Source organism: Terrapene carolina, unplaced genomic scaffold (assembly GCF_002925995.2).
Source record: "Terrapene carolina triunguis isolate 2854851 unplaced genomic scaffold, T_m_triunguis-2.0 Scaffold84, whole genome shotgun sequence".
NCBI lineage: Eukaryota > Metazoa > Chordata > Testudines > Emydidae > Terrapene > Terrapene triunguis.
Genome location: NW_020664435.1, coordinates 1,250,230 through 1,277,947, shown reverse-complemented (window position 1 = coordinate 1,277,947; position 27,718 = coordinate 1,250,230). Strand labels below are relative to the sequence as shown.

Here is a 27,718-nt window from a genome sequence, read left to right as displayed (position 1 = left end):
GGGCCAGAAATGAGGGGTTCAGGGTGCAGGAGGGGGTCCAGGCTGGAGCCGAGGGGTTTGGATTGTGGGAAGGGGCTCAGGGCTTGGGTGCAGGCTCTGGAAGGGAGTTTGGGTGCCTGAGGGGATTCCGACCTGGGGCAGAGGGTTGGGGTGTGGGAGGGAGTTCCAACCTGGGGCAGGCGGTTTTGAGCTGGGGCAGGGGGTTGAGGTGTGTAAGGGAGTGCGAGCTGTTGGCTCTGGGAGGGAGTTAGGATGCAGGAGGGGGTTCTGACTTGGGGCCGGGGTTTGGGATGTGGGAGAGGGTTGGGGTGCGGGCTCCGGCCGGGCAGCGCTTACCTCAGGTGGCTCCCAGAAGCAGCCAGCATGTCAATGGGAACTGCGGAGCCGGCGCTTGGGGTGGGGGATCCCCCTGGCTGCCCCTGTGCCTAGGAGCCAGACATGCTGGTTGCTTCCGGGAGCCGCACAGAGCCAGGGCAGGCATGGAGCCTGAACTTTTAACAGCCCAGTCAGTGGTGCTGACCCAAGCCTCCTGGGTTCCTTTTCAACCGGGCGTTCTGGTCAAAAACCGGACTCCTGGCAACCCTAATTCAGCCTGTTCTTCATGTTACACAGTCACTTAAAAAATGCAAACCCATTTGACGCGGGACAGTAGCTGTTAAAAATCTTTAACTATCCATAACACTGTCTTCTCTAGAACATAATTTCACAAGATGCTAACACTTTGCAAAATAGTTGCTAGTGCTAGACAGAGAGAGCCTGAAACTTCTCTGTGAGGGTTATAGTGGCAGTGCAGAAATAGCACTGAAAGAGGCACATCAAGTAACAGTATTTGTATCTAGGGCATTCCATTACTGCACTTTGCCTTATTCAAGTAACTAACAAAAGTACTTTATAGTTCTAGAAAGATTCAGGCAGACAGGAGCTTTACAAATATAAACAAAACACTAAATCCTTTCACTTGCATAGCTTCCAAACAAAGAAGCTAGCAGCCTATTGCAAAAGAGGTTCCCCTCACACCATTTTATTGGAAAACATGCACAAAATGTTTTGTCCTAATATAACCTTGTAAACAGGGTGAAATTCTGGCTGGATTGATGTCAATCAATCAAAACAAGTTTTGCCATTGACTTTAATGGGGCCAGGATTTCACCCTGAGACTGGTAATTTTAAATTATATTTAAAAATTACATGCTATTCATTTCATACATATTTATCACACTATAGTTTAGAACTACGTTAGCATCCGTAATTTTTGCCATTTAAAAGAAACAGTTTTAAACTGCAAAGTTCACATATTTTACCTTGTTTTTAAAATTGCTCTGGAGGCCAATTCAAGGTTTGTTCTCTCTCTCATACATGCTTTTTAGTCACTATGCTATATCCTTTAAGAATACCATTCATATCTGACTGTGCTTTAAATGAAAAGGGGAAGTTTGGTAACCCGCAGATGTGCCCCTTGTGTATATGCAAACCACATCATAAAGACACCACAGCCAATTTGAATAAACTGACTGTCTCTGATTAGGACTGAGTACCACAGCATTTAGTTGAGACCTCTTATCTATTGAGGGAGTAGTCTTTCCAAGTTGAGGATTAGTATTCTCTTGGCAGTGTGGGAACTCACCTTGTAGAAGATGTCTTGGATGAATGGAGGAATGGTGTTCGATGCGCTATTGTTGGTTTGTAAACAGTTGCAGCCAAGCCCTGGCTGTATTTTATAAATGTTAGGATAGGTTTCTTCCAAAAATTTGCAAAATATCTAAGAACTAGAAATAGCCAGAGTTTTCCTGACTGAGAGCTATAAGATTGTTGAATAGTGCCCCAAAGGAAATAGTCCCCTTAGAGGCAAATAAAAATAGACTGCAGAAAGTTCTAGAAATTATGCTTTAGGGAAAATATAGTATGGGAAACAAGCTTGCTCAGGGAAGGGGAAAGGACCGAATGACCTAATAGATCTTTTCCTTTGCTAATTTATGATTTCTTGCCTATTGTAACTTTTAGATGGATATGATGCTATTTCTTGTTCACCAGATAATTTAAAACAAATGTTATTAAAATACATATCTTCTACTTCATTATGATAAAGCTTTATATTATAAATACTACTGTAATAGAAATTTTAAATTAAAATCACTTTTAATAGTAACATGGCTTTTTTTAAATGTCATGCTCTCAAAGGTAAAAGGAGAGAGTAGGCTGTTGTTTTTGTTATAGATTTGCTTAGCACTGACAATATTAAATAATACTTTTTAAAAACAAATGTGCTCACCTATCTGAATGTCTCAGATTATTAAAATAGAATATTTTAAAACTTTATTTTACTTTTTTCTGTTTATACAGTTTAATGTTTTCATTTCTCTAAAGATACCATCTCATTCTTGAGAACCACCTAGGGCAAGACAGGTGGAAATCCCTGAGCTCTTCACATTTTTTTGGTCTTCTAAGCAATAGTGGCAGGACAGAGCACATACCAGTTTAGGTTGTGCCCAGCCTCTGAGCTTACACGATTGTTGCATCATATTTATTTTCAGGGACCAATTTTTTTTAAAATAGGAGCCTATAGTTAGGCTCTTAATTCCATATATAGGTCCTGAATAGATATCCTGATTTTCAAAAGTGCTAAGCGCCCAATAACTCCAGTAGAGCAAGAGGACTTTTCTGATGTCACATATGTTTCCACCGTAGAGAAGCATCATGATAGTAACTCCACAGGTGAGTATCTGACATTTCCCCTGTTTTTTTAGAAGTTAGCTAAGACACTGGGTTTTGACTTGGTGTACTGGTCTAGGAATCTACAGATGTCACCTTTGCAGGGCTGGCCCACAACATTTTGGCACCTGAGGTGGGGAGCTCAAATGACGCCCCCACGACCCCTCGCTTGGGCCAAAATTTTGAAAGTTCTCAATTCTGCCTTCTTCCTGTTCTACTCCTCTCATGGTACTGCTCTGCTACCTACTCCAATAAAGGAGAACTAACAACTTAAAATGCCTTGTTCAAAAATTTTAAGTAACACTTAACTTTCAAACGCCTGAAAAGCAAATGTAACTTTTCTTGTCTGCATAGTAAACACTGGCATTTTTACTTGTTTGAATAATCAAGGTAGTGCTTTCCATGCCTTCTTGGTTGCAAAGATTTGAACTGCTTCCTGAAGGTCCCCAGTCTGGGCCAGCTCATGCTCTATTGAGATGGTTGCAAGGCCAATCAGCCTCTCCTGTGTCATTATGGAGCGTAGATGTGTTTTTATTAACTTCAGCTTGGAGAAGCTGAATTCTCCACTGGCAACTGTTACAGGAAGTGTTAGAAGTATGCGCAGAGCAACAAAAGCATTTGGAAAGAGGGTGGTCATCTGATTTGTGCACAGATATTCCAGAACAGCCTTTGGAAATGGTCCTTTCTGCTTGATCCTGCTGAAATGTATCTTGAAAGGGCTTTCAGTTCATCACCTAAATCACTCACATCAATATTGCGCATGTCGTTATGTGTCAACACTGTCTCTAGTGCCCTGCATTGCTGGTGTAGGTCTTCTTCAGGTATAGTGAGGAGTTTTGGAATATGATACAACATCCCAAATATACTGCTGTGTTCCTTGAGCTGCATGAAACGTTCTTCAACTGACTGTATTGCACAATCTAGCACCTGGTTAAAGAATTCAACTTTGAATTGTTGTTTGGGGTCTCTTATGGGATTATCCCGTGCTTCGTAATCAAAATGTCATCTTCTTCGGTCACTCTTGTATTCTTGAATGGGTGGGAAAATAGCTTCAGTGTGAAGTTCCTCTGCCAACTTCTGTGCACTCTTCAGAACCTTTTGAAATCCCTCATCTGACCGGTAAGACTGTAGGTATGACTTTGCTTTGTCCAGTTGTTCCATTGCTCCAGATATATCAAGGTCAACACCTTGGAGTCTCTTGCTTACAACATTTATTTCAAACAGTATGTCATGCCACAACACTAAGCCACACAGAAATGTGAAGTTATGTATGTTTCTGGTGATTCCATTTCCCTCTGCCACTGTTCTCCCACGGACAGTTCCTGTCATAGCATTATCCTCCATAATGGCAAGAATGGCATCATCTATCTTCCCAATTTGGTGTTTGATAGGCTTTATCGCCTCCACTCGACTTTCCCATCATGTGGCACTCAGTGGTTTCAGTGTCAGAGAGGATGTTCCCAGATGTTGCTTCAAAATTTGCCATTGATGAGTTGATGCAGAGAAAAATACATAGATGCTTTGAATTACATTAAAAAATTCAGCAGCCTCACTAGAAGCTGATGCTGTATCACTGACCACCAAGTTCAATGAATGAGAACTGCATGGGACAAAAAATGCTCGAAGGTTTAACTCTCAGACCTGTGTCTGCACTCCTCTGTTCTTTCCTTTCATGTTAACACCATTATCGTAGCCCTGACCTCTCATGTCAGCTATCGCAATTCCCGTATCTTCCTGCTTTTTAAGAAGCACATTTGTCATACCAGCTCCTGTAGTATCATAGAATCATAGAATATCAGGGTTGGAAAGGACCTCAGGAGGTCATCTAGTCCAACCACCTGCTCAAAGCAGGACCAATTCCCAACTAAATCATCCCAGCCAGGGCTTTGTCAAGCCTGACCTTAAAAACCTCTAAGGAAGGAGATTCCACCACCTCCCTAGGTAACCCGTTCCAGTGCTTCACCACCCTCCTAGTGAAAAAGTTTTTCCTAATATCCAACCTAAACCTCCCCAACTGCAACTTGAGACCGTTACTCCTTGTTCTGTCATCAGGTACCACTGAGAACAGTCTAGATCCATCCTCTTTGGAACCCCCTTTCAGGTAGTTGAAAGCAGCTATCAAATCCCCCCTCATTCTTCTCTTCTGGAGACTAAACAATCCCAGTTCCCTCAGCCTCTCCTCATAAGTCATCTGCTCCAGCCCCCTAATCATTTTTGTTGCCCTCCACTGGACTCTTTCCAATTTTTCCTCATCCTTCTTGTAGTGTGGGGCCCAAAACTGGACACAGTACTCCAGATGAGGCCTCACCAATGTCGAATAGAGGGGAATGATCACGTCCCTCGATCTGCTGGCAATGCCCCTACTTATACAGCCCAAAATGCCGTTAGCCTTCTTGGCAACAAGGGCACACTGTTGACTCATATCCAGCTTCTCATCTACTGTAACCCCTAGGTCCTTTTCTGCAGAACTGCTTCCTAGCCATTCGGTCCCTAGTCTGTAACAGTGCATGGGATTCTTCCATCCTAAGTGCAGGACTCTGCACTTGTCCATCAAAGTCAATAAATTCCAGAAAATGCTCTCTGACAGTCACCATTGCAGGGACATTTTCACTAGGTTCTGTTGTTGTTACAAAACGCACCATTAAAGTAATTTGTTCCGTATGGCTGATGTCAGGTGTGCAGTCCAGAATAACAGAGTAATATCTTGCTGACTTCAGATCTGCCACAATCTTCTGTTTGACTTTTGTTGCCAGTAACTGCATGATCTCATTTTGAATTGTTTTTCCAAAGTAGAGGTCTGTGTACATTTCTTGGGTGGTGACTCTTCTTAGATGCTCCTGGAGTACAGCATCAAACTCAGCCATCAGCTCCACAATTTTAAGGAAGTTTCCATTGTTTGGCACATACAACTGATCTGAAGTGCCACGAAGTGCTGGGTTTTGGGTAGCAAGCATTCTCACAATGGCAATGAGCCTTTTCAGAAAATTTTGCCAGTAAAGAGACTCTGATGCAATCTTCTCTTGATGCTGATCATCTATGGTGGCCTTTAACCTTAGTCTCATCTCAAGCTCTTTCCACCTATGGAAAGCTCTCTGGTGATTTGCTGCCTTCTCATGGCATGCCAAATTTCTAGCCAGATTTTTCCAATCCTTTGCCATGGCCTCTCCACTTTGTCACCATTGGGGATTTCACACCAGTAATGTGTTGGATGGAAACTTCTATTTTCATTGTCTTTGGGGAACATGAAGTTTTTCACTTGCTGTGGCCCATTCAGTACAAGGAAGTCCTCAGGCTACTGCTCAAGTGGGTCCACAGTCCTGGATCATCTAGACTTAAGGAACTAAACTCAGCAGCAGCTGTTTCTTGCGCCTCCACCACACTCTTTTCTGATCTACACTTTTCTTCAGGAATGTGCATGGTTACATTCATTTGAGATGGAGATATGGATGCTGCAGTAGCTGCCAGGTCACCTGCACTCTGACTAACTGGAAGATCAGGCATCTCCTCACCACTCACATCCTCACTGGGGCCAGAAGGCTCACTGTGAACATTTGTGTCTATGTATCTCAGGAGAGCTCCCTCCTGCTTAGATAGAAAAGCTTCCTTTGCTTGCTTTCTTTTTTGAATGCTGCCCCAGAGGAGCATTTTCTTCTTTCACTCATGACTACTGTTCTGTGTCAGCTATAGTGGCTTTCAACTCTCAATTGAAGGGGACAAATAAGCAGACTGGTAGCAGGGCCTGAGTGAGGGAAGATATCAGCATCTTAAGGGCCTAACTGGGTCCTACTATTTCAGTTGACTGCCTGTTCTCCTCAAGTGGGTTCAGGAAGCAGCAGGAATCAGGAAGCTCCCTGAGAAGCTGGTGTTAATCAGTCCAGGCTCCTAGGGGTGCTAGAGAGGTACATAAGAGGCTCCTCCTCCTCTCTCTCCCTGCAGCTCCTGCTGCTTTCTGTTATTCCCTCTCACCTTTTCTCCTGCCTGCCTGTTATGTCTCTTGTGCCCTCCTTCCTCCAGCACAGCACTCCACCATCTCTGTGAATACATATGAACCAGCAGCAGACACAATTTTCTACACTCTGGGTCCTAGTGGTGCCCCCCATCCCCCCTCACAGTCTGGCACCTGCGGCGGCTGCCTCAGTTCACCTCATGGTAAGGCCAGCCCTGGGTATGGCCTGTGTTCCTTGTTCCCAGATGTATAACCTTGCATTTGGCTGCATTAAACTGCATTTTGTTTGAATGGGTCCAGCTTACCAAGGGATCCAGGTTGCTCTGTATGATTATCTTGTCCTCATCATTATTTACCTTTCCACCAGGCTCCTCGGAAGCAGCTGCCTCCACCTGCAGACACCACCCCCGCAGCTCCCATTGGCTGCGGTTTCTGGCCAATGGGAGCTGCGAAGTCAGAGCTCCAGGGGGAGGCAGAGCGCAGAGTTGCCTGGCCATGCCTCCACATAGCAGATGAGTGAAGGGGATGTCGCTGCTGTGAGGGAGGCGCGGAACCAGGTAGGGAACCTGCCGGCCCCGCCAATCTCCCCCCCAAGCACCAGTGGGGGTCCCGGACAACGTGCTGCCGCCCTTTCCCCCCCCCCCCCCAGCGCCTGGGCCGCCCTCCCCCAACACCCACGGCACCCCTGGGCAGCCCCCTCCCCCAAGTTTTAGTCACAGGTATTTTTAGTAAAAGTCATGGACAGGTCACGGGCCATGAGTTTTTGTTTACTGCCCATGACCTGTCCATGACTTTTACTAAAAATACCCATGACTAAAATGTAGCCTTAATCACGATCACTGGTCCCTAAGAAACCACCGACTTCCAGTCCAGTGATTAATTCATCTTTATCCATCATAGAGAGGTCCAAAATAATTACTTGGTGTTGGATGCAATATCTTTTGTGTTAGAAAATTATCATCCATAATTTTTAGAAACTCTAAAAGGGGGTTACCATGCCTTTAAACTCTGTTTTGGATCAACTTTTGAAAAAGATGGTCAGACAGCTCACACAGTATGCACACTCTCCAAGGCTATAAATAAAATGCATATTATCCCAGAGGACTCTGTTAGCTGTATCTCCTGCTCTCCACATGAGCGCTTGGTGATTGAGGCAGAGATGGCTAGAGGGAAGACCAGCTGCTCTCACATTGCTTTGCCCCAGAATCCTAAGCACTGATGTTGAGATTTAGTCAAATGTTGGGTTCACCATTCCTCAGCTACAGCCCTCAGAGTCATGGAATACCCAGGGCTTCATCGCCTAAGGCCTAGTTAAGCTTTGGAAGAAGGTCTCTGTCCTGGTTAAGTCTCTTCCTCAGGACAAGTACCAAGAACTCAAGAAGCTTATGCTCAGGGTAGGCCTATCAAGAACTAACTGAAGGAAGGGGGAAGAGAAAATGGAGCTGCTGGCAGGCACAGTGCAAACTCTCCTGCCATCTCCTTTCAATTTGTCAGTGACACATCTGGCAATGTCACTTAGTTGCTGAGATCCAAACTAGTAGTCAAGTTTTATTCAAATCTGATGAGAAAAACAGATTTATCATAATAACCTGCTGACCCCTATGTAAAATCTAGAAGATCATTCATGTGGTCATAGTTCATATATAAACTGCACCCTTAGATTGATGCACAAGTCTGTTTAGTTGAAACAGGTTCATGTCACTTTGAATATTTTTGCATCATTGCTGTCCCTGCTGGTCAATAATTTCTGGTTCCAGAATCTATTGACTGGCTGCCTATTGGCTGAGACATAATCACATGACCTAAAAGAGAGCAGACTCAGCCAACAGTAATTCTCATGCTGCAAGCATGCTTAGAGCATACAAACCTGAGAGATTTAAACTTATTCTGTTACACTGTATATTTTCTTGCTCTTTGGTTTCCAGCTCTGTTGTTGACCCCTCACATTGTTCAAGAAATGAATTAAAAATATTGTGAAAACAAATTACCTATTTAGCCAAAATAGAGATGACTCAGCAGAGACTGATAGCTACAGTAAAAGTAGGCTACTGAATATTAATTCATACTTTGTAAATTAATTCAGAGATACTATACAGTAGATCAAAAGGAAACTACAAAATATCAGTTACAAACATAGGTTGTTTTGTCTATAGTGACACAAGGCTTCATTCATCAGATATAAAATACAAAGCCATAAAGGTGGTATCTTCTGAACTTTGCATTTCCTGACTTTGGAGCACTCAATTTCTCAAATTTAATGTTGCATTAACACTATTTTTTTTACATTCACTATTATGCAATAGTTTACATGTGAATAAAACAAAAAGAGTAGAGTAGTTCGTTAAACGTGGGTGTTGCAACAGCTCCCCACTTCAAGGTCCAGACCTTGTGTATATGACTGGCAGGCATCCCATAGCTAAGGCTTTGGTTGCCAACTCTGGTGACCCGATACTTTCTTATTGCTAACAGGGAAGGCACTTCTCACGGCAACTACTTGATTAGCTATGTTACTGCATCTGTTTTCTTGTCTATTCAGAGCTTTTTCATCTTTTACCTCAGTGTTTTTTTCTCTGAAAAGTTGTGTTTTGTATTTACTTCTCTTTTATTCTTTTGCTTTTTCGATATTTTTTGCTAACTTGAGGTTCACAAAGTTGTTGGTCTTGGCAGTACTGATTAAGTCAGATGTGAAGTTGGTCCAAAAGTCCTCAAGGTGCAAGTCTTCTTAAATGTAATTTAAGATGGAGAGGACTGTACCCTGGAAATCAGTGACTTGAAGAAGATGGAAGAGTCATGCAGGATAACCAACTGAATATGAGCTCCCAATGCAGTGCTCTGGCTATGAGGGCTAGCATAATCCTTGGCTATATAAATTAGATGGGGAGGGATCTGAGTTACTACAGAAAATTCTTTCCCAGGTATCTGCTTGGTGAGTCTTGCTGACAAGCTCAGGGTCTAACTGATCATCATATTTAGGGTTGGGAAAGAATTTTTTCCCAGATCAAATTGGCAGAGACCCTGGTTTTTTGTTTTTTGGCCTTTCTTTGCAGCAGGGGGCACTGAGGTTTAAACCGGTGTAAATAGTGGATTCTCTGTAACTTGAAGTCTTTATATCATGATTTGAGGAATTCAGTAACTCAGCCAGAGGTTAGGGGTCTGTTACAGGAGTGGGTGGGTGAGGTTCTGTGGCCTGCAATGTGCACAAGGTCAAACCAGATGATCATGATGGTCCCTTTTGACCTTAAAATCTATACGTCTAGGAGAATATTGAAAAGGTGTAGGAGGTGTTTATTACCACTCTGGATACAGCTTTGGTGAGGCCATTAATGGAATACAAACTGTGACCAGTTCTAGTGTCCACGTTTTAAAAGGATGTTAAAAAATTGAAAAGGGTTCAAAAAAGAGGCACAAGAGTTATCTGAATTCTGGAAAACTTACCTTACAGTGAGAAATTAAGGAAGCTCAGTCCCATCAGCTTATCAAAGAGAATGTTAAGAAGTGACCTATCATATTATATAAGCACCTAAATTAAACGAAGGTTCCTGATAACAGAAGGCTTTTCAATTTAGCAGGCAAAAGCATAACAAGATCCTAAGATGGAAATTGAAGCTAGACACATTTGAACTAGAAATAAGACACACTTTTTTACCAAGGAACAGGTGGATTTTCTATCACTTGAAATCTTCAAATCAGGATTTGATTGTCTTTCTAAAAGATATGGTAGTTCTGGTTCATTCAGAAATTATTGGGCGTGATTTAGGAATTACTGCATGGAATTCTATGGCCTGTATTATGTTGAAGGTTAGATTAAATGATCATAATGGTCCCTTCTGGTCATAAAATCTATGAGTCAGTGTTCTCAAGTCAAGTTTCCCCTGAGGTGCTGAAACTGAATCATTGCCAAGCACAGAGCTGTAACACTAGCAATAGAAGTCCCATAGTACATCAGCATCCTCAAAGAATTTAGCTATATCAAGTTCATCAGAGCCAATGGAGACACTGATGTTGTGCAGTGTGACCCACCGCCTGGTGCTTGGTCACAATTCAGAGGACCAGGTTCAGGGTGAGTAGAGCCAGTCACATCACTCAGTTTTTTAGATCATGCCTTATCTACCCACCATTCCTGGCTCATGCTCTGTAGTGCTTCCAAATCCAGCAGTTTGAGCACTGGCAACTCTCATCATTAAGTCAGAATTACATCTTCCTGGAGCTGTCGTCACTATGGGAGCATGCATGGTGTTGATGCCTGTGTAATGCCGACGGACCCCGGTCATTGGTGCAGGACCGAACCTGTGGCCTCTGGAACTTAGTGCATGAGCCTCTACAGCATAAGCTAATAGAGCAGACTCATTTATAGATATATAATTTATATATATATATATATATATCTCCCTCTCTCTCTCTCAGAACACCACACCCCAGTTATCAGTGCTTTTGCCTTCAGTACTGGCTCTTGTGCCAATACTATTGGTGTTACTCATGCCAGCAGTCTTGGTGCAACTGGGACCAATGGCTCCTCTGGTACCAAAGACACATCCACCACCCAATTCTGTGCAGTACCTTAAACTATTATCTGGAGCAGAATAAATAACTGTCTTAGGGTATGTCTACACTACGAGGTTAATTCGATTTTACTTAAATCGAATATGTGGAATCGATATTGCAAAGTCGAACGTGTGTGTCCACACTAAGGACAGTAATTCGACTTTGTGAGTCCACACTAACGGGCGAGCGTCGATATTGGAAGCGGTGCACTGTGGGCAGCTATCCCACAGTTCCCGCAGTCCCCGCTGCCCATCGGAATTCTGGGTCGAGCCGCCAATGCCTTCTGGGTAAAAAAAATTTGTCGTCATCCGTCCGTCACTAACGCCCTCCCTCCCTCCATGAAAGCGCCGGCGGGAAATCAGTTCGCGCACTTTTCTGGTCAGTGACAGCGCGGACGCCACAGCACTGCGATCATGGATCACGCTGCGACCATCGCTGCACTTGTGGCCGTTCTCAACACCTCGCAGCTTATCATACACCTTTCTCTGAGGCAGATGAAGAGTAATCAGGCGAGGAGGCTACGACACCGCCGTGATGGCCTGAAGTCGGAGAGTAGCACAGAGCTGTCAGAAACCACGAGCCCCAGCGCCCAGGACATCACGGTGGCAATGGGGCATGTGGATATCGTGGAACGGCGATTCTGGGCCCGGGAAACAAGCACGGACTGGTGGGACCGTATAGTGCTTCAGGTCTGGGATGAATCCCAGTGGCTGCGAAACTTTCGCATGCGGAAGGGGACTTTCCTCGAACTTTGTGAATTGCTGTCCCCTGCCCTGAAGCGCCAGAATACCAGGATGAGAGCAGCCCTCACAGTTGAGAAGCGAGTGGCCATAGCCCTCTGGAAGCTTGCAACGCCGGACAGCTACCGGTCAGTCGCGAACCACTTTGGTGTGGGCAAATCTACCGTGGGGGTTGTTGTCATGCAAGTAGCCAAGGCGATCGTGAAGGTACTGCTCCCAAAGGTAGTGACCCTGGGAAACGCGCAGGTCATCATAGATGGCTTTGCCGCGATGGGATTCCCAAACTGCGGTGGGGCTATCGATGGGACTCACATCCCTATCCTGGGACCGGACCACCAGGCCAGCCAGTACATCAATAGAAAGGGCTACTTTTCAATGGTGCTGCAAGCACTGGTGGACCATCGGGGACGGTTTACAAACATCTACGTCGGATGGCCGGGCAAGGTTCATGACGCTCGCGTGTTCAGGAACTCTGGTCTGTTTAGACGGCTGCAGGAAGGTATTTACTTCCCAGACCACAAAATAACTCTTGGGGATGTGGAGATGCCTACAGTCATCCTCGGGGACCCAGCCTACCCGCTAATGCCCTGGCTCATGAAGCCCTATACTGGCGCCCTGGACACAGAAAAAGAACTGTTCAACTACCGTCTCAGCAAGTGCAGAATGGTGGTGGAGTGTGCTTTTGGCCGTCTCAAAGGGAGATGGAGAAGCTTACTCACTCGCTGTGATCTCAGTGAAACCAATATCCCCATCGTTATTGCAGCTTGCTGTGTGCTCCACAATCTGTGTGAGAGCAAGGGGGAGACCTTTATGGCGGGGTGGGAGCTAGAGGCAAATAGCCTGGCTGCTGATTACGTCCAGCCAGACAGCCGGGCCATTAGAAGATCCCAGCGGGACGCCCTGTGCATCCGGGAGGCTTTGAAAGCTAGGTTCCTGAGTGAGCAGGGCAACCAGTGACTTTTCAGTTTGTGGACAGAAAAGCTGAATCTGCCCCCGTTTCTTTACCCAGTTCATTTTGACTATCCTCTCCAGTTACATACCCCCTTCACCCCCTTCCCCTTCCCAAAAAATAAAATCATTTCGATTTTGTTAATGAACAGCGTTGTCTGTATTGCTGTTTTCGCGGGAATATTTTAAACCGGGGACGCAGACTGTGGCGGGGGGCGGGTTCAGTGTTCGGATGCAAATGATGCCTCTAAACTCCCGGAATGACAGGCTCCGCACTGGTGGACTGGTTATTTCAATGGAGCCTGCCAGCACTCCTGGGGGGGACTGTGTGTATGTGTCGGCTATGTGACTTTCTGGCAGGGGGGGTAGGGTTACAGATCCCCTGCTGCGTGGATCTGTGAGCCAGGATAAGGACCGCTGCATAAGATCTGTAACTGCCCTCCCCCTAGAACATGAAAAACACCTCCCAGACTGACCAGGGTAACCAGTGACTGCACTGTGTATGTGTCCTGATGCTGGACCTGACACCGCCTCTGTACCCTGCTAAAGGTCACTGTCCTGTCCAATTACCAAGCCCCTTCCCCCCCTCCAGACAGACTCTCCCTCAAAAGAACCTGACTGAAACAGTAATGAACAGAAACAAACATTTTATTGCGAACCAGACATGAAACGTGGGGGGTGAAACTTGGACGGGGGCTTGTGTGAGGTGGGTAGGAAAGGACTTATGAAATTTTGGGGAATGTCAGCCTTCTACTGCTAGAGCAGTCTGCAGGGGTTGATTGAAAGTTTTAACGGCCCTTGCCGCCCCTCCTTCTTTGGACTTTGGGTGAGGGGGGTGTGGGACTTGGTGGCGGGTGAGGGCGGTTACAGATAGACTGCAGCGGGGCTCTGTCCTCCTGCCTCCGGTCTTGCAGAACATCCACAAGGCGCCGGAGCGTGTCCGTTTGCTCCCTCATTAGTCCAAGCAGCTTTTCAGTAGCCTGTTGGTCCTCCTGACGCCACCTCTCCTCCCGTTCCATGACTGCTCGGTGCATTTGTGACAAGTTCTCCCTCCACTGTGTCTGCTGGGCTGCCTGGGCTCGGGAGCAGTCCATTAGTTCTGAGAACATGTCTTCACGCGTCTTCTTCTTCCTCCGCCTAATCTGCGCTAGCCTCTGGGAGTGTGCTGACAGGCTGGGTTGGGAGACAGTCGCAGATGTGTCTGTGTGAATTGTAAAAAGGGAGTGAATTCCTGAGACAGATAAATGAAATTGTATACAAAGAACCTAGTCTTTCTCTGTGAACAAGACCATGCACTGAACCTCTCACATGCGCACTCGGGACAAGGTCGAATTTTCGGCCGTCGCCTTCAGTGCCTGTGGACTTGCGGAGGTCTTGGAGTGTTCAGAGAACTGTGGCTGGAGACTTGAACTTCTGGAGCGGGCAATAATGGTAAGCCGCAGACTTGTGGCTGCTTAAAACTCCAGCAGTAGCACTGGCCTCCTTTCACATTGAAAGCAATGCCAGTCTCTGCTGCCAGCAATCAGGACAGCATGAACTCTGCCCCTGTCCCACCCCCTCGCGGCTGTCCCAGGGAAAGATCCCTGTATGCTGCCCCTCTCCCTCCACCGCGTGGCTGTCAAGCAGTCCCAATACTAACATTCCCCTCCCTAATTCAAAGCAGGGCGTCATGAGCGACATCACCCTCCTGAGGATCCCGGACACCCAGAGAGAACGCATGCTGCGGGAAAGCATGCAGAAACCGGGGCCGTATGCCGCCATGCTATGTCGTGCTATGATCCCGGAGTACTTGATTGTGGCGTGGAGGGACATGTCTGCTACCACGGAGGACCCACTAAGATCGCCCTACCCCGGAACCTGATCAACAGGCTTGAGCTCTACCTCCACGAGACCTACGAGGAGTTCTCCTACGAGGATTTCTCGTCGATCCCCGGCCACATTGACCGGATTTTCGCGTAGGTGCACTGGGACTTTGGAGTGGAGCGTCTTGGGCCTGGGAATCATGTAGTAACGGACATTGTGAAAATTTTTTAAAACACTTGGGACTAAATTGAGAAGAGCCTAAGACAGAGAAATCATGAAAACCCATTTGTTACCTTTGTAAATATTCCTGTTTTGTACCTGATTATTTTTTTACTAGTTTACAGAACTTTTATAAATGTACATTGTTAATAGTATAAATATTACCGTTCTGTTTTAAATAAATGTTTACATGTTTACAGCACTTACTGCTTGATCCTTCCCCTGATTCTGTGTCCGGGGTAAGGGATGGGGACGGTTGGTACGGGATCTCGGTAAGGGTGATGAAGAGCTCCTGGCTGTCGGGGAAATCAGCGGTGCCAGCGCTGTCGACTGCCTCGTCCTCCTCATCTCCTTCTTCATCTTCCCCGTCCGCTGTCATGTCCGACGAGGAACCGGCCGCGGACATGATCCCATCCTCGGAGTCCACGGTCAGGGGTGGGGTAGTGGTGGCGGCCGCTCCCAGGATGGAATGCAGTGCCTCGTAGAAACGGGATGTGTGGGGCTGGGATCCGGAGCGTCCGTTAGCCTCTTTTGTTTTTTGGTAGCCTTGTCTCAGCTCCTTGATTTTCACGCGGCACTGCGTTGCATCCCGGCTGTAGCCTCTCTCTGCCATGGCTTTGGAGATCTTCTCGTAGATCTTAGCATTCCTTCTTTTGGAGCGCAGCTCTGAAAGCACGGACTCATCGCCCCACACTGCGATGAGATCCAAGACTTCCCGATCAGTCCATGCTGGGGCCCTCTTTCTATTAGATTGCACGGCCATCTCTGCTGGAGAGCTCTGCATAGTTGCCACTGCTGCTGAGCTCCCCTCGATGTCCAAAGAGGAACTGAGATTCAAACTGCCCAGACAGGAAAATGAAAATGAATTCAAATTTTCCCGGGGGTGTGGCTGGTCAGAGCATCCGAGCTCTGACTGCTGTCCAGAGCGTCAACAGAGTGGTGCACTGTGGGATAGCTCCCGGAGCTATTACCGTCGATTTCCATCCACACCTAGCCTAATTCGATATGGCCATGTCGAATTTAGCGCTACTCCCCTCGTTGGGGAGGATTACAGAAATCGATTTAAAGAGAGCTTTATGTCGAACTAAATGGCTTCCTGGTGTGGACGGGTGCAGGGTTAATTCGATATAACGGCGCTAAAGTCGACATAAAAGCCTAGTGTAGACCAGGCCTTAGAGTATGTCTATACAGCCTGGGTCAGCAGACTCGGGCTCACAGGGCTCTTGCTACCACGCTAAAAGCAGCTGTATAGACAGCACTTTGAAGTTGCAGCTTGGGCTGGCACTTGAGCTCTGAAGCCCTCCCTGCTCCCTCAGCTTCAGAGCCCGAGCTCCAGCCTAATCCACAAAGTCTGCACAGCTGTTTTTAGCACAGTAGCACAAGCCCCACCAGCGCAGGTCTGTTGACCTGTGCTGGGAGGCTTGCTGCCGTGTGCTGTATAGAAGTACCCTTAAAACATACAGGTTCTTATTTCTTTGGATCCTTGATCAATAGATTATGCTGTATCTGAGGGTATGTCTACACTGCAATCAGAGGTGTGAGTGCAGCTTGTGTAGGCATACCTGAGCTAGCTTTAATCTAGCTTGTGCAAGCATGCTTACACAAGCTGTAATCACACCTCAGACTGCAGTGTAAATGTACCCCCAAGACAACTATTTCTAAATGAATCTATAGTTCAGGATCATTATAAGGCACATTCAGTCTGAAGAATGATTGATCCCATATCCAGCCTCAGATACATTAGTCTCCAGGAGATACACAGAGCCACATGGAATGGTCCATATACCTATGCAAAATGGTATTGCCTGAATTCAGTGTTAGGTTGTGATTCTAGGTTTAGCTTCTTGGTATCACATAATCTGCCTCCAAACTGAGAGTGCTCCATCTTCCCTCGCCCATTTATAATAACTGGTGTTTTGTTTTGAGCTATCTTATTCTCCTTGCTAGAAAATGTAATTATTTTTCCCCACCTGCAAAGAGCCTGAAGGTATCCTGCAATTACAGGATACTTTTATTGTTGCCCCAAAATGTTTGCTGAGCTTGTTAATATAAGTGGGGATCTGCTGTGACACTACCTTCAGAGGAAATAAAATTGCATACCTGTAATTCTTGTTTTCTGAAAGCACTTAGTCATGATAGATAGATCCATGCTTACCACACACTGTCCCCGCAGCATTGCGGGACAGCTACTGTTTCATGCAGATTTATTCTTAGACTTTTTATTGTTCAAAAGGAATAAAACATATAGGGCAGTAGGCATTCCAGGCACAGACATGCACTATCATGCTATTGGCTGGCATGTAGATTTAGCTGATATTTCTCAGTTACCTGCATAAGTCATAAGCCCTAGAATCTACCTCTGCTGTTACTGTGCACCATCACATGAATGTCACATGAACGTTTTCTTTCCCCTTCCATTTTCATATTGTAAATATGAAATAAATCAAGAAATAATTGAACATGTTGTCCTATATAAAAATTAAAACAGTACACTCGAAGGAATTTTAGTTGGCTAGTAGAAGAAAAGCAAACGAAGAAGTGGCTGCTTAGAGGCGTATAGTCTGTACTAACTTTAGTACGTATTTCCATATCTGCATATTTGTATATGTGGTTTTGTGTTGAAAAATATTTATTTGGTGCATCGATGAAGTCTAGTTTCAGCTCAGCAATTTGATTTTCTTCTTTCTAGCTATTTCAGGTAATATTACCTTGTTTTCCACCAGTTAGCTGCTGAAGTGTTGTATGGGGCCCCTTTTTCTCTGTTTAAATGTGTAAGACCCAGTAGCAATAACTGTAGGAAATCTGGCTACAGTATAGGTTATGAACGTAAGAGCGAAAAGAAAATTGGAAAATGTAATGTTACTCTGAAGCATAACAAAACTATGGCATAGAGCTCAACAAATGCACAAGGGCAATATCATTATGTGCAAGTGGAAAAAAGAAGTAATACATACAAAATGCATTCTGAAGAAAATTGCAACTTTGTTTTGTAAAACCACACAAACATTGAGACTGGTTTATAAGAGCATACTCATTGTGTGAAAAATGTGTGATGTGAACATCGACAAAAATAGAAGCCCATTATACAAAGGTCACAGATTTCCTGTATTTGTAATGCAGAGATAGCCAAAATATAGCACACAGAGCTCTATAGTGGTGGTCTAATGAGACTACAGATCCCATTGTATTCCATCTTGATCAGGATATGCTGCTTTACAGCATGATACGGAGTTTGCACATTGGGACCTGTTGTTTCTAGGATCTGCACTTTGATATAAAAGATAAAGATGGCTGCAATCCATTCATAACATGCACATTAAAGGTAGGTTTCGAATGAAGCCTTTAGTGGGTAAAGTCTGGACACTGCTGTAATAAAATGCCCTGCAGCTCAATTTTTTTCTTTAATCCAGGTTTATAATGTAATTGTGCCTTTCTTTGTATTTGCTTATATCTGTAACTATCTCCCTTTTGCCAACATACTGTATTGTTCGTAGTATTAAATTACACAGTTTAAAAGCCCCTTCTTTCAGAGTCCACTATAATCAAATACAATTGGCACCTTTGCCTAAAAGCATCAAGATTTTTATGTCCGTATGATGACGATTGCAAACAGATATTGGAAGTATGCTGATCTCCGCACTTTCACACTTTTTTGAGGGAGAAGATGGTTAATTCAAGTTCGCAAGATTATTAGTGAGTCAATTCGTGACCCTTGAGGAGAGAAGGACTTTTTTACAAAAATACAAAAAAGTACAAAAATAATCTTACAAGCCAATCAGTTCCCCTCCCCCAAGCCTTTTTAGTTGGCCTAAAGAAAAATTGATTTGTGGCTAGAGGAAAATTAAACATTATAGCATTATTTAAAACTCCAGACTCTCTTTGTACCGTGTCAGCATTTCTGTCTGTAATTTAATTAACTACAATTTTTAAAGTTTTTGGATTTAGCCACAAAATTCTTGGATCTTTGCTGAGTAGAGAAGGAAGGGAAAGATTACATAGCAGAGTATCGCACCTTCAATGATGATTCCATGGAGTGATAAACTTGGTCTATTTATATGTTTTTCCTTTAAAATGTTCATGGAAATGTAATGCTTGAGAAATGTGCCAAATTTGCAGTCTCCAGGACTTAAGTACTTTCTTTATCCATACAACAGTTACAGTACAGGCTGAAGTACTGCAAACTTCCTCTCTCACCCTTCCTGGAAGGACTGTCTGTGATTGAGAGGGGAGTTGGGCCTTCACACTGATCATTGGCTTCTCTTTTGAGACTGCCAACAAAGCTGAGAGAGAGAGAGACGAGGTAGAAAGCTGCTCCAATAAAAGATTTTACCTCACCTACCTTGACTTTCTTATATCCTGGAACCAGCATGGTTGCAACGCTGCAAAGAACAAAGCTAAGATGAGCTGTGGTTTTGGGGCTGTAATCAAGTATCAGGATCACAGAACTGAAACTGAAAACCATCAAGGTATTTCAGATAGTCCATTTAACAGCCATCAGATTAGCAGCTATTAACTATTTGAGCAGAGGTACATTTTGAAAGCTCATGATTTTTAAGTTATCAAGCATGATGTGATTTTCTCAAACATAGGAATCTGCTGTTTAGTCAGACTTGGAACTGCTGGATTTTTCCATGTTTTCCAAGTCTCAGAAATGGGCAAGAAGTTCCTCCCCATTCACCTCCTGTGTAGTCTGCCTGCCTGTGCTCTCTGCAGGTGAACTCAGTGAACTTTATTGACATTGCCCCCATCTCCCGTGGCCATGCTCAGAGGCAGAGGTTTCCTCAGTAGCTCTCTGAGGGCTCTTTTCCTCTGGATTTTTTTCCATCTTCTGCCTCTATTGCAGGTTGGTCTCCATCTGACAGGGAGAGGGTGTTTGGGGAACCCTTTGAGGAAACCCTAGGCTCCTTTTCTTGCATCCATCACCTTGCCTCCCCCAAGCACTTTCCACAGTTTTGTTTGGGGGGTTTATAATCAATAAATACCTGAATTAATTTTCCCCCAGCATAGTTCCTGCACTGTCTCAGTTCCTTCTTCAGTAGCATGTCTCAGGTCAGTCAGCAGGGGAACAAATATGTGCCATGTAGGACCCCTGGCAAGCTGCCACAGTGGCCAGTTCCTGGTGCCCACACTGTTTCAGCGAGAGCCTTAGCTCCCAGTACCTTTTCTGTGCCTTGTTCCCCCAGCCAGTCAACATCAGCTGAGAGGTCTCCCTGCCCAGGGAGATTCCTCTCAAGCCACAAATGATCCCCTACTTCAGTACTCTGAGTTTGAGCTGGTAAAACACAACTCGACCCAAAATGACCTGAAGATCCTGGCTTTACCAGAACATCATTGAACTTAACTCTCTTCAGTGTGCCCTCAGCCATCTCCCTGTAAATCCATAGGAAGTATTGGAATTGAAGTTAAGCCTCCCTGATACCTATGGAATATATAAAGAGCTGGTGGCAGAGGTGGTACTGTATCTTAGATCAGAAGAGCTGAAGTCCCCATTTTGAAATGAGTTTTGCATTCAGCTAAGTTTAGGATGTACAGGTCCAGAACAGCACAAAGACTTCTGGATATTTTTTTTTATTAGAGAAACTAGAGTCAATAATGCTGAGAATTTAAGAAAATCATTCCGTGTAAGTGAATTAGTTTTGAGTTTGGTGCGTCATGAATTGGGTAGAATTGCTGTTCTCTGTATCTTTCTGATGCTTTTACATTAGAGGTAGAAGTCACTTTAATTAAGTTGCCTTTAGTTTTAATCAGGCATTTATTTAAATAAATGAATCAGCAAGGATACAGAAGGGGACTCTGAATCCCATCATTCAGCTATGGCCTTTCTTTCATTGTTGCTAGGGAAAAACAAATACATATTTGTACAGCAAACTAATTTTATTTTGCTTATAGGTTGGATGGAAATGCAGATAGAAATTTAAAAAAATACATTTACTGTAGTTAGCTTATATCATGCTAAGCATATTTGGACCGCAGGCAGGCAAAGACAAGAGGCAAAGTTTGAATGTTCTTCTGTATTAAATAAATCCTGGCATCCCAATTTCGTTGGATAAAATGTGAACTAAAATTTCAGTGTCATAGAGTTTAAGGCCAGACGGAACCTCCAGATCATCTAATCTGACCTCCTGTATATCACAGGTTACTAAACACTACCAGCACACACGCACTAAATTCAGCAACCGAAATTAGAACAAAGTATTACAGCCCTCTGGAGACTATTGTGTGCCACAGGTAAAGCGGGAGAGACTGAGATGTACCAATGCCCGAGGACCCTGCACTGCAGGCATTGATTTCATGAGATATATCCAGATGATCCTAGCAAGTGATCTATGCCCCATGTTGTGCAAAGGAAGGTGGAAAAACCCCAAGATACCTGCCAATCAGACATGGGGGGGAAATTCCTTCTGGATCCCGAATATGGCGATCGTGATCAGTTAGATCCCAAGCACATGAGCAAGACACACCAGCCAAGCATCTGAGACAGAGAATACTCAGTGCCACCTCAGAGCACCAGGCCACCCTGTCCAGTGTCCCAGGCCACTGTGGCCATCTCTAAAGCTTCAGAGAAAGAAGACCAAAAAAAAAATTCCGAACGCCTCAGGGGTTCCCCTCCTGAACCCTACAGTTGATGGGCTGAAGCCCTGAAGAATGAGATTTTAGGAACATAATACATGAACCAGAAGGAAGCTCCAGGGCCAGCCCAGCCCTCTACCACTGTAGGCAAATCCATCATACAATCCCTCATAAATTTATCAAGCTCTGTTTTAAGATTAATTAAATTGTTTCCATCCCACCCGTGATCACAATCAGTTGTTCTTGTGCCAACATAGTTGTTTACTTTAAATAGTTCTTCTCCCTCCATGGTATTTACCCTCTCCCTCCCCATATGTGTTTATAGAGAGCAATCATATCTCCTCTCAGCCTTTGTTTTGCTAGGTTAAACAAACAAGTTGCTTTAATCTCCGCTCGTAATCAGACTCTCCATTCCCCTGATCATCCTGCACATGTTTCAGTTTGAATTCCTCTTTGCTGAACATGGATAACCAGAACTGTACACAATACAGGGCCAGCTCCAGGCACCAGCTAAAGAAGCAGGTGCTTGGGGCGGCCAATACAAAGGGACGGCACTCCGCCCGCTATTGGGGCGGCAGGTCCGGGTCTTTGGCGGGAATTCGGCAGCAAATTCCTCAGTCCCTCTCTTCCTCTCTGAGCTGCCGCCGAAGTGCCACCGAAGAGGAAGAGAGGGAGTGAAGGACCCACTGCTGAAGAGTGGAGCGGCGCGATTGCGCTGACGCGCCTTTTTTTTTTTTTTTTTTTTTTTTTTTCCGCTTGGGGCGGCAGAAAACCTAGAGCCGGCCCTGACGCAATATTCCAAATTAGGTCTTATCAGTGCCTTGTACTATGGCACTAGCATTTCCCTATCTCTACTGGAAATATCTTGCCTTCTACATCCTAGGATTGCATTTCCTTTTTCACAACCATATCACATTGGTGGCTCATAGTCATCTTGTCATCAACTAACACACCTAGGTCTCTCCTCTCCTCTTTCATTTTCAACTGATGCCCCCACAGCTTCGATCAGAAATTCATTGTGCTTTTTATAGACACATGCAGCTTATTCATTTCCAGTTTTTGTGACAGTACTGTTATACACTTAGTTATATGTTCACCTGTCTTTATACCACTCTCTACATATTTGATAAAATCAAACATTATTTAAAAAAAAAAAAAAGGAAAACAGCTTAAACTTTAGGACACTGGCGTTTTCAAAACACTCATTGAACGATTAGGGAAGTGCACGGCTAGGTAATCTTTTAGAGATTGTGTAAAAGTTACTTTCTCGTGGGATTGCTTTCCATATTTTAACGTTCAGGTCTCTTTCTCTTTCCTTGCATGTAGAATTGTCTAGAATTAAGTCATGCTAAGTTCAAGGCTGTGAACTCTTGAATTCTAAAAATGCCACTCAGTACAACTAGCTTCTCCCTTCCCCTTCCTCCTCACATTTAGGTCCATCACAATCTGTTCTCTTTGCTTTGGCTATATCTTTCAATCCCCTTTCTTTCCAAAGAATAGCTAGTTATTTCTTACTTGTTTCAGTGTATCTTTATGGAATTTATTCTCAATATGCACTGCCTTAGGATAAGTGCACGAATTCTATTTTTTCTAATATTATGAGACCTTTACCTGTTAACTGCAGGTGGTACGTGAACAGTTCCTTTGGCTCAGCTTCATCCAGTCTCCTTCTGCTTCCACAGACTCTTGATTGATCATACAGTCTTGTTACTGAGAAGCTTCACATAATGACTTCAACTTCCCTCAGCAGATATTTGTGATGCCTGGCATCCTTGCTTCACGTTGAGCCCTCTCTGGTAATGGAGACAAAACCTTAACTGTAGCTTCAGGAATAACACAAATCACCACCACTGCCCTCTTTCCAGATTTTATTTTTACAAGGGAATAAATTCATCTATTTTAGCAGCAGATTGCCTGGCAAAGAAAAAGAACTGAATAAAATGAAATTTAACTCTCTTTTCCAAGGGACATTGGGAGCCCTCCAATGATAGTGATGCATTGAGCACTAGGGTCTCTCAAAAGCCTGTCACTAGAAATAATTTTTTTTAAAAGATTAACTTCAATAATTTTACAAGAAAAACATACAGTACAATATTCAGGACACTTCAGTACAGTAAAATTTATATTCAGTGGGGCTTGCTATTTCCTCTTTAACACCTTTAGGGTACATCTACACTACCTGCCTGATCGGCGGGTAGTGATCGATCTATCGGGGATCGATTTATCGCGTCTAGTGTAGATGCAATAAAATCGATCCCCGATCGCTCTGCCATTGACTCCGGAACTCCACCATGGCGAGAGGCGGAAGCAGAGTCGATGGGGGAGCAGCAGCGGTCGACTCGCCGCCGTCCTCACGGCCAGGTAAATCGACCTAAGATATGCCGACTTCAGCTACGCTATTTGCTATCTTAGGTCGACCCCCTTTCCCCAGTGTAGACCTAGCCTCAGACTACCTGGCCAGGAGTCAGATGCTCAGTCTACAGGCAAATTCCATTCACATTTTTGAAATGGAGCATGTAATGACAAAGAATATGAATATGTTCCAATAATTTAATTTTTCCATCCTATCTAAGATTGTGTTACAATTCTTCTTCATGGTCACCATTTTACGTACCTGAAAATATGCCCAGGAAGAAACATCATATAACTATCAAAACAAAAGGAAAAGAAATAAGTTTTTGACCCTGTGCTACCAAGGCTGCATGTTTGGGTTCCTAAATGTGAGAGATTTCTTCATGAATTATGTAGGTGCAAAGCTACCCCTCTGGTTACAACCCTGATATCGGCATGCTCTCTGGCCTCTGTTCATAGGATATGATGGCTACGTAAACACAAACAATACGGTCATCAGCTATAACGCATGCAGGCAGAAGTAGAGGTAGAACTAAGGGACTTCTGATAACAGTGATCGGAATGCCAGGTTACATAGGTTAGTTGTGTGCACATTTAGATTGTATCTGGTCATGCCATTAAAATATTAATATAAATAAAATATCTGTAATGTCTATTGGCCCTCTGCCTAGCCATTATTAGTTGAAAGATCCCTGTAGTCAGGTAGAAGTGAGTATTGACGAGGAGTTCAAAAGATGATGGGGGGTGGTTTTACGGGTTAGTTTAGGAGGGAGGTTCCATGGGGTAGAGGTTACATGGGAGAAAGAAGAAAGGCATTTGTGGGAGAAGTGAACAAATAGGCAATCAAAGCCAGCATAGAGTCAGGATGCAAGGGCCAGGCTTGTTCATGGGAGGAGGAGAACTAGGAGCACAATTAGGTCTTGTTAGCAACAGCCCTGCTGGTAGTTTAGTGTATGGGTTCCCAGAGTTCTGAGCTATCAGCAGGCAGAGGTGCTAGCCTTGCAATTTCCTGAAAATAGTGACTTTAATCAATTAAACTGACAAGCTTTCAAGCAACACAATCTCTTTACCATACTACGGAAAACAGAACATGGATGAGTTGTACAATGGGCAACAAATGTTGAAATGTAGGTACACTTGCAGTGCCTAGTTACTGTGTTATTCCTCATTTTAACTATACAGAATGCCAGAAATACTACGGGTGAAGTAAATATTATGGTGTGGTACATAACAAGGTTTTAACTATGTTTATTATAGATATGTGAGCAGGTTGAAACCTTGTTATTAAATATAGGGACACAATAGATCTAAGACCTACTTTCCAAAAAAGTTAGGTGCAGTTGAGAGACAGCTTTTTTTTTAATTAATTAGTTTAAATGGAAAGAGGTTCTATTGGACAGCTTCACTGCCTATTTTAATTTTGCAAAGAAAGGCCATAAATTGACACCCTAAAAAGATAATGCATTCTCCAAGAATAAAAACCCCTAAAATTAAAAAATATATAGTTGTATAGATGTGTGATTTATCAATACATCCATGAAATATTTTTTCATAGACTTTATAGCAAAGAGAAGTTAATCAATCTGCAATGCTGGTTCTAAAAATCAGTGAAATTATAAATGGCAGGTAAATACTAAAATTGTATTTAACTCCTCACACAATCCTTTTGAAAACATGGCCAGTTATTAAAAGAATAGATTTAATTTGATATACTCTTCCAGTGTTGCAACTTGCAACCTTACTAATCTTCTACATGCGGTACCTCTAGGGCTCAGTAACTCCATTTGAAGGAGTTTGCTTATGTCCATAGACCTGTATAAGTATTGTTCACCATGCAAACAATTAACATATAAGCTGAACTGTCTGTCTCTACGTTTTTTGGTGAGAAAGACAAGGTGGATGGGGTAATACCTTTTATTGGACCAACTTCTCTTGGTGAGAGAAGAGACACTTTCAGCCTCACAGAGCGCTTGTTCAGATCTGGTAAGACAGGCAGTTACCAAATAAAAACTGTCTGTTCCAGTCTCTCGCTTGTAAAATTCAGGCATGCTGTAAGCTCAGTGTGTTTTCATTTTTTTTACAAAGGAATGTTTGAATTAATTTAAAATTATTTCTTGTCATTTTAAACATTATTTGATTAGATTCAAAGTGATACTTTTTTCAGTTCTACCTTCGGATTCCGTTGTTTTGTTCGCTTCATTTAAACTACGCTGCAACAAGTGACACCATTTTTTTTTCCTCACAGCAAATGAAACTTGCAGCCGAGTCATTGAAGGAAGAAACACATGGAAAAAAGAAGATGAATTGAGCATTAGCATGTGAACATGCTTTTAAAGTATTTAAAATCTTACTGTATTTGCACTCTACAATGTATTACTCAATAGATAGTATCTATTATCTGTACTTGGTCATCAACACTGATTGCTTGACACAATGAAAAATTGTTTCCCCTTTCCTTTTCCTCTTCATTTCATATGGAATATTCAACAGTTGTCTGGTGAGACAGAATACAGAGCATCACTCCAGTTTATGCTAGATCTTGTTGAAATATGTCATAACCAACTGGACATTATATCAAAATTATATGAAACAGATCTTTAAGAGTAGGTATCCTGATGCTAAATGTAGTCTTGATCTGCAGCTTTTCAAAAGAAGGTGTGCCTGGTATATTAGTATACTTAATTCTTAGTGTACCATTCCTTATGCTTGTTAACCATTTTTGTCCTTGTAGTAGAATAGTTAATCATTTCCAAAGGCATATCTTTTTTTTCAAAGACAGCTTATTATACACTGTTCACAGCATTTACTAGGAAATTAATCTAAATTTTGTTTATTATATAGTGTGATGTCTGATTTTTTCCATAGGACCAATCACAAAGCTAGTTATTTGGAAATGTATACTATAAAATGAGATTACAATATGTTCATTTTATAAAGAATCTCAATTAAATTATTTTCAGACGCTGGTAAGAAAGCATTTGGCATGAAACAGGCATTGCTGATTAGTAGTTTATGAAGATGAACGATGATTGTGTATTCTTTTCATTTAGCATTAACTCTGATTACCATTTGGTGGTTCTTCAGAACAATAGTCCTGTATTAATGAATCTTTTTGTTAACTGAAATGATAGTAACAGAGCTATTAAAATGAACACTCCATAGTTGTATGTCTGATACTTTCACACATGTACTGAGATATTTGACTCTTTCTTGCATATCATGAAAATGTAATTCTCCTAATTTTAAATGGTTTTCTGATGGTAATAAGCTCAAAATCTATACTTCTAGGTCATGTGGCCTCAAGTCAATTTGTTTTCTATTGATATACAACTTTCATCTCTGTCAGAGCCAACTTCCCTGGATGTGAAATACTTTTATGTTAGCTACACAATCCTATTTGGATAGATCTGATGAAGATAATTGCACTGACTTGGATATATTTCAAAATTCTACCACAAGAGAACCTGTCACCTGAATACTTCATTACACAGCAAACTTTTACATTTGTAAGTAACAAATACTCATGACAAAGGCTACTCACCACAGAATAACACAATTAAGCTAACGTAGAGCCTTCTGTGTGGAGTTTAAAGTTTTGATTTTTGGATCTGTAAAGTGCTAAATGACCTGAGATTACTCTTCTCTCTCTCTCTGTTTTACTGCCACAGCTGTGATCAGTGGAAGCTGGGGCTCCCTTGGCATATAAGAGAGGGAACTGCTGGCAGGGTGTTCTCCATGAAGACCCTTCAGCTATGGAATTCATTTCCCCACTTTGGTCTAAAATAGCCCAGATCTATTAAGGTTTTTGGTATGTGCAAAGCCAAGCTCTTTGAACAGACATTTGGGGGAGAGTTGAAGATCTAAGGGTTAGATCTCTTTTGTGAATATT

The 27,718-nt window shown here is 43.3% G+C and overlaps 1 protein-coding gene across 2 annotated transcripts in view; it reads left to right on the top strand.

Moving 5' to 3' along the window:
• ANO10 (anoctamin 10) overlaps nt 1-26,990 on the top strand; it is a 246,622-nt gene extending 219,632 nt beyond the window's left edge. For both annotated transcript variants that reach the window (XM_026649351.2, XM_026649350.2), the window contains one exon: nt 26,075-26,990. In XM_026649351.2, coding sequence (XP_026505136.1) covers nt 26,075-26,137 — 63 coding nt within the window. In that variant the 3' untranslated portion in view covers nt 26,138-26,990. The remainder of the gene's footprint in view (nt 1-26,074) is intronic.
• Nucleotides 26,991-27,718: the final 728 nt, after the last annotated feature.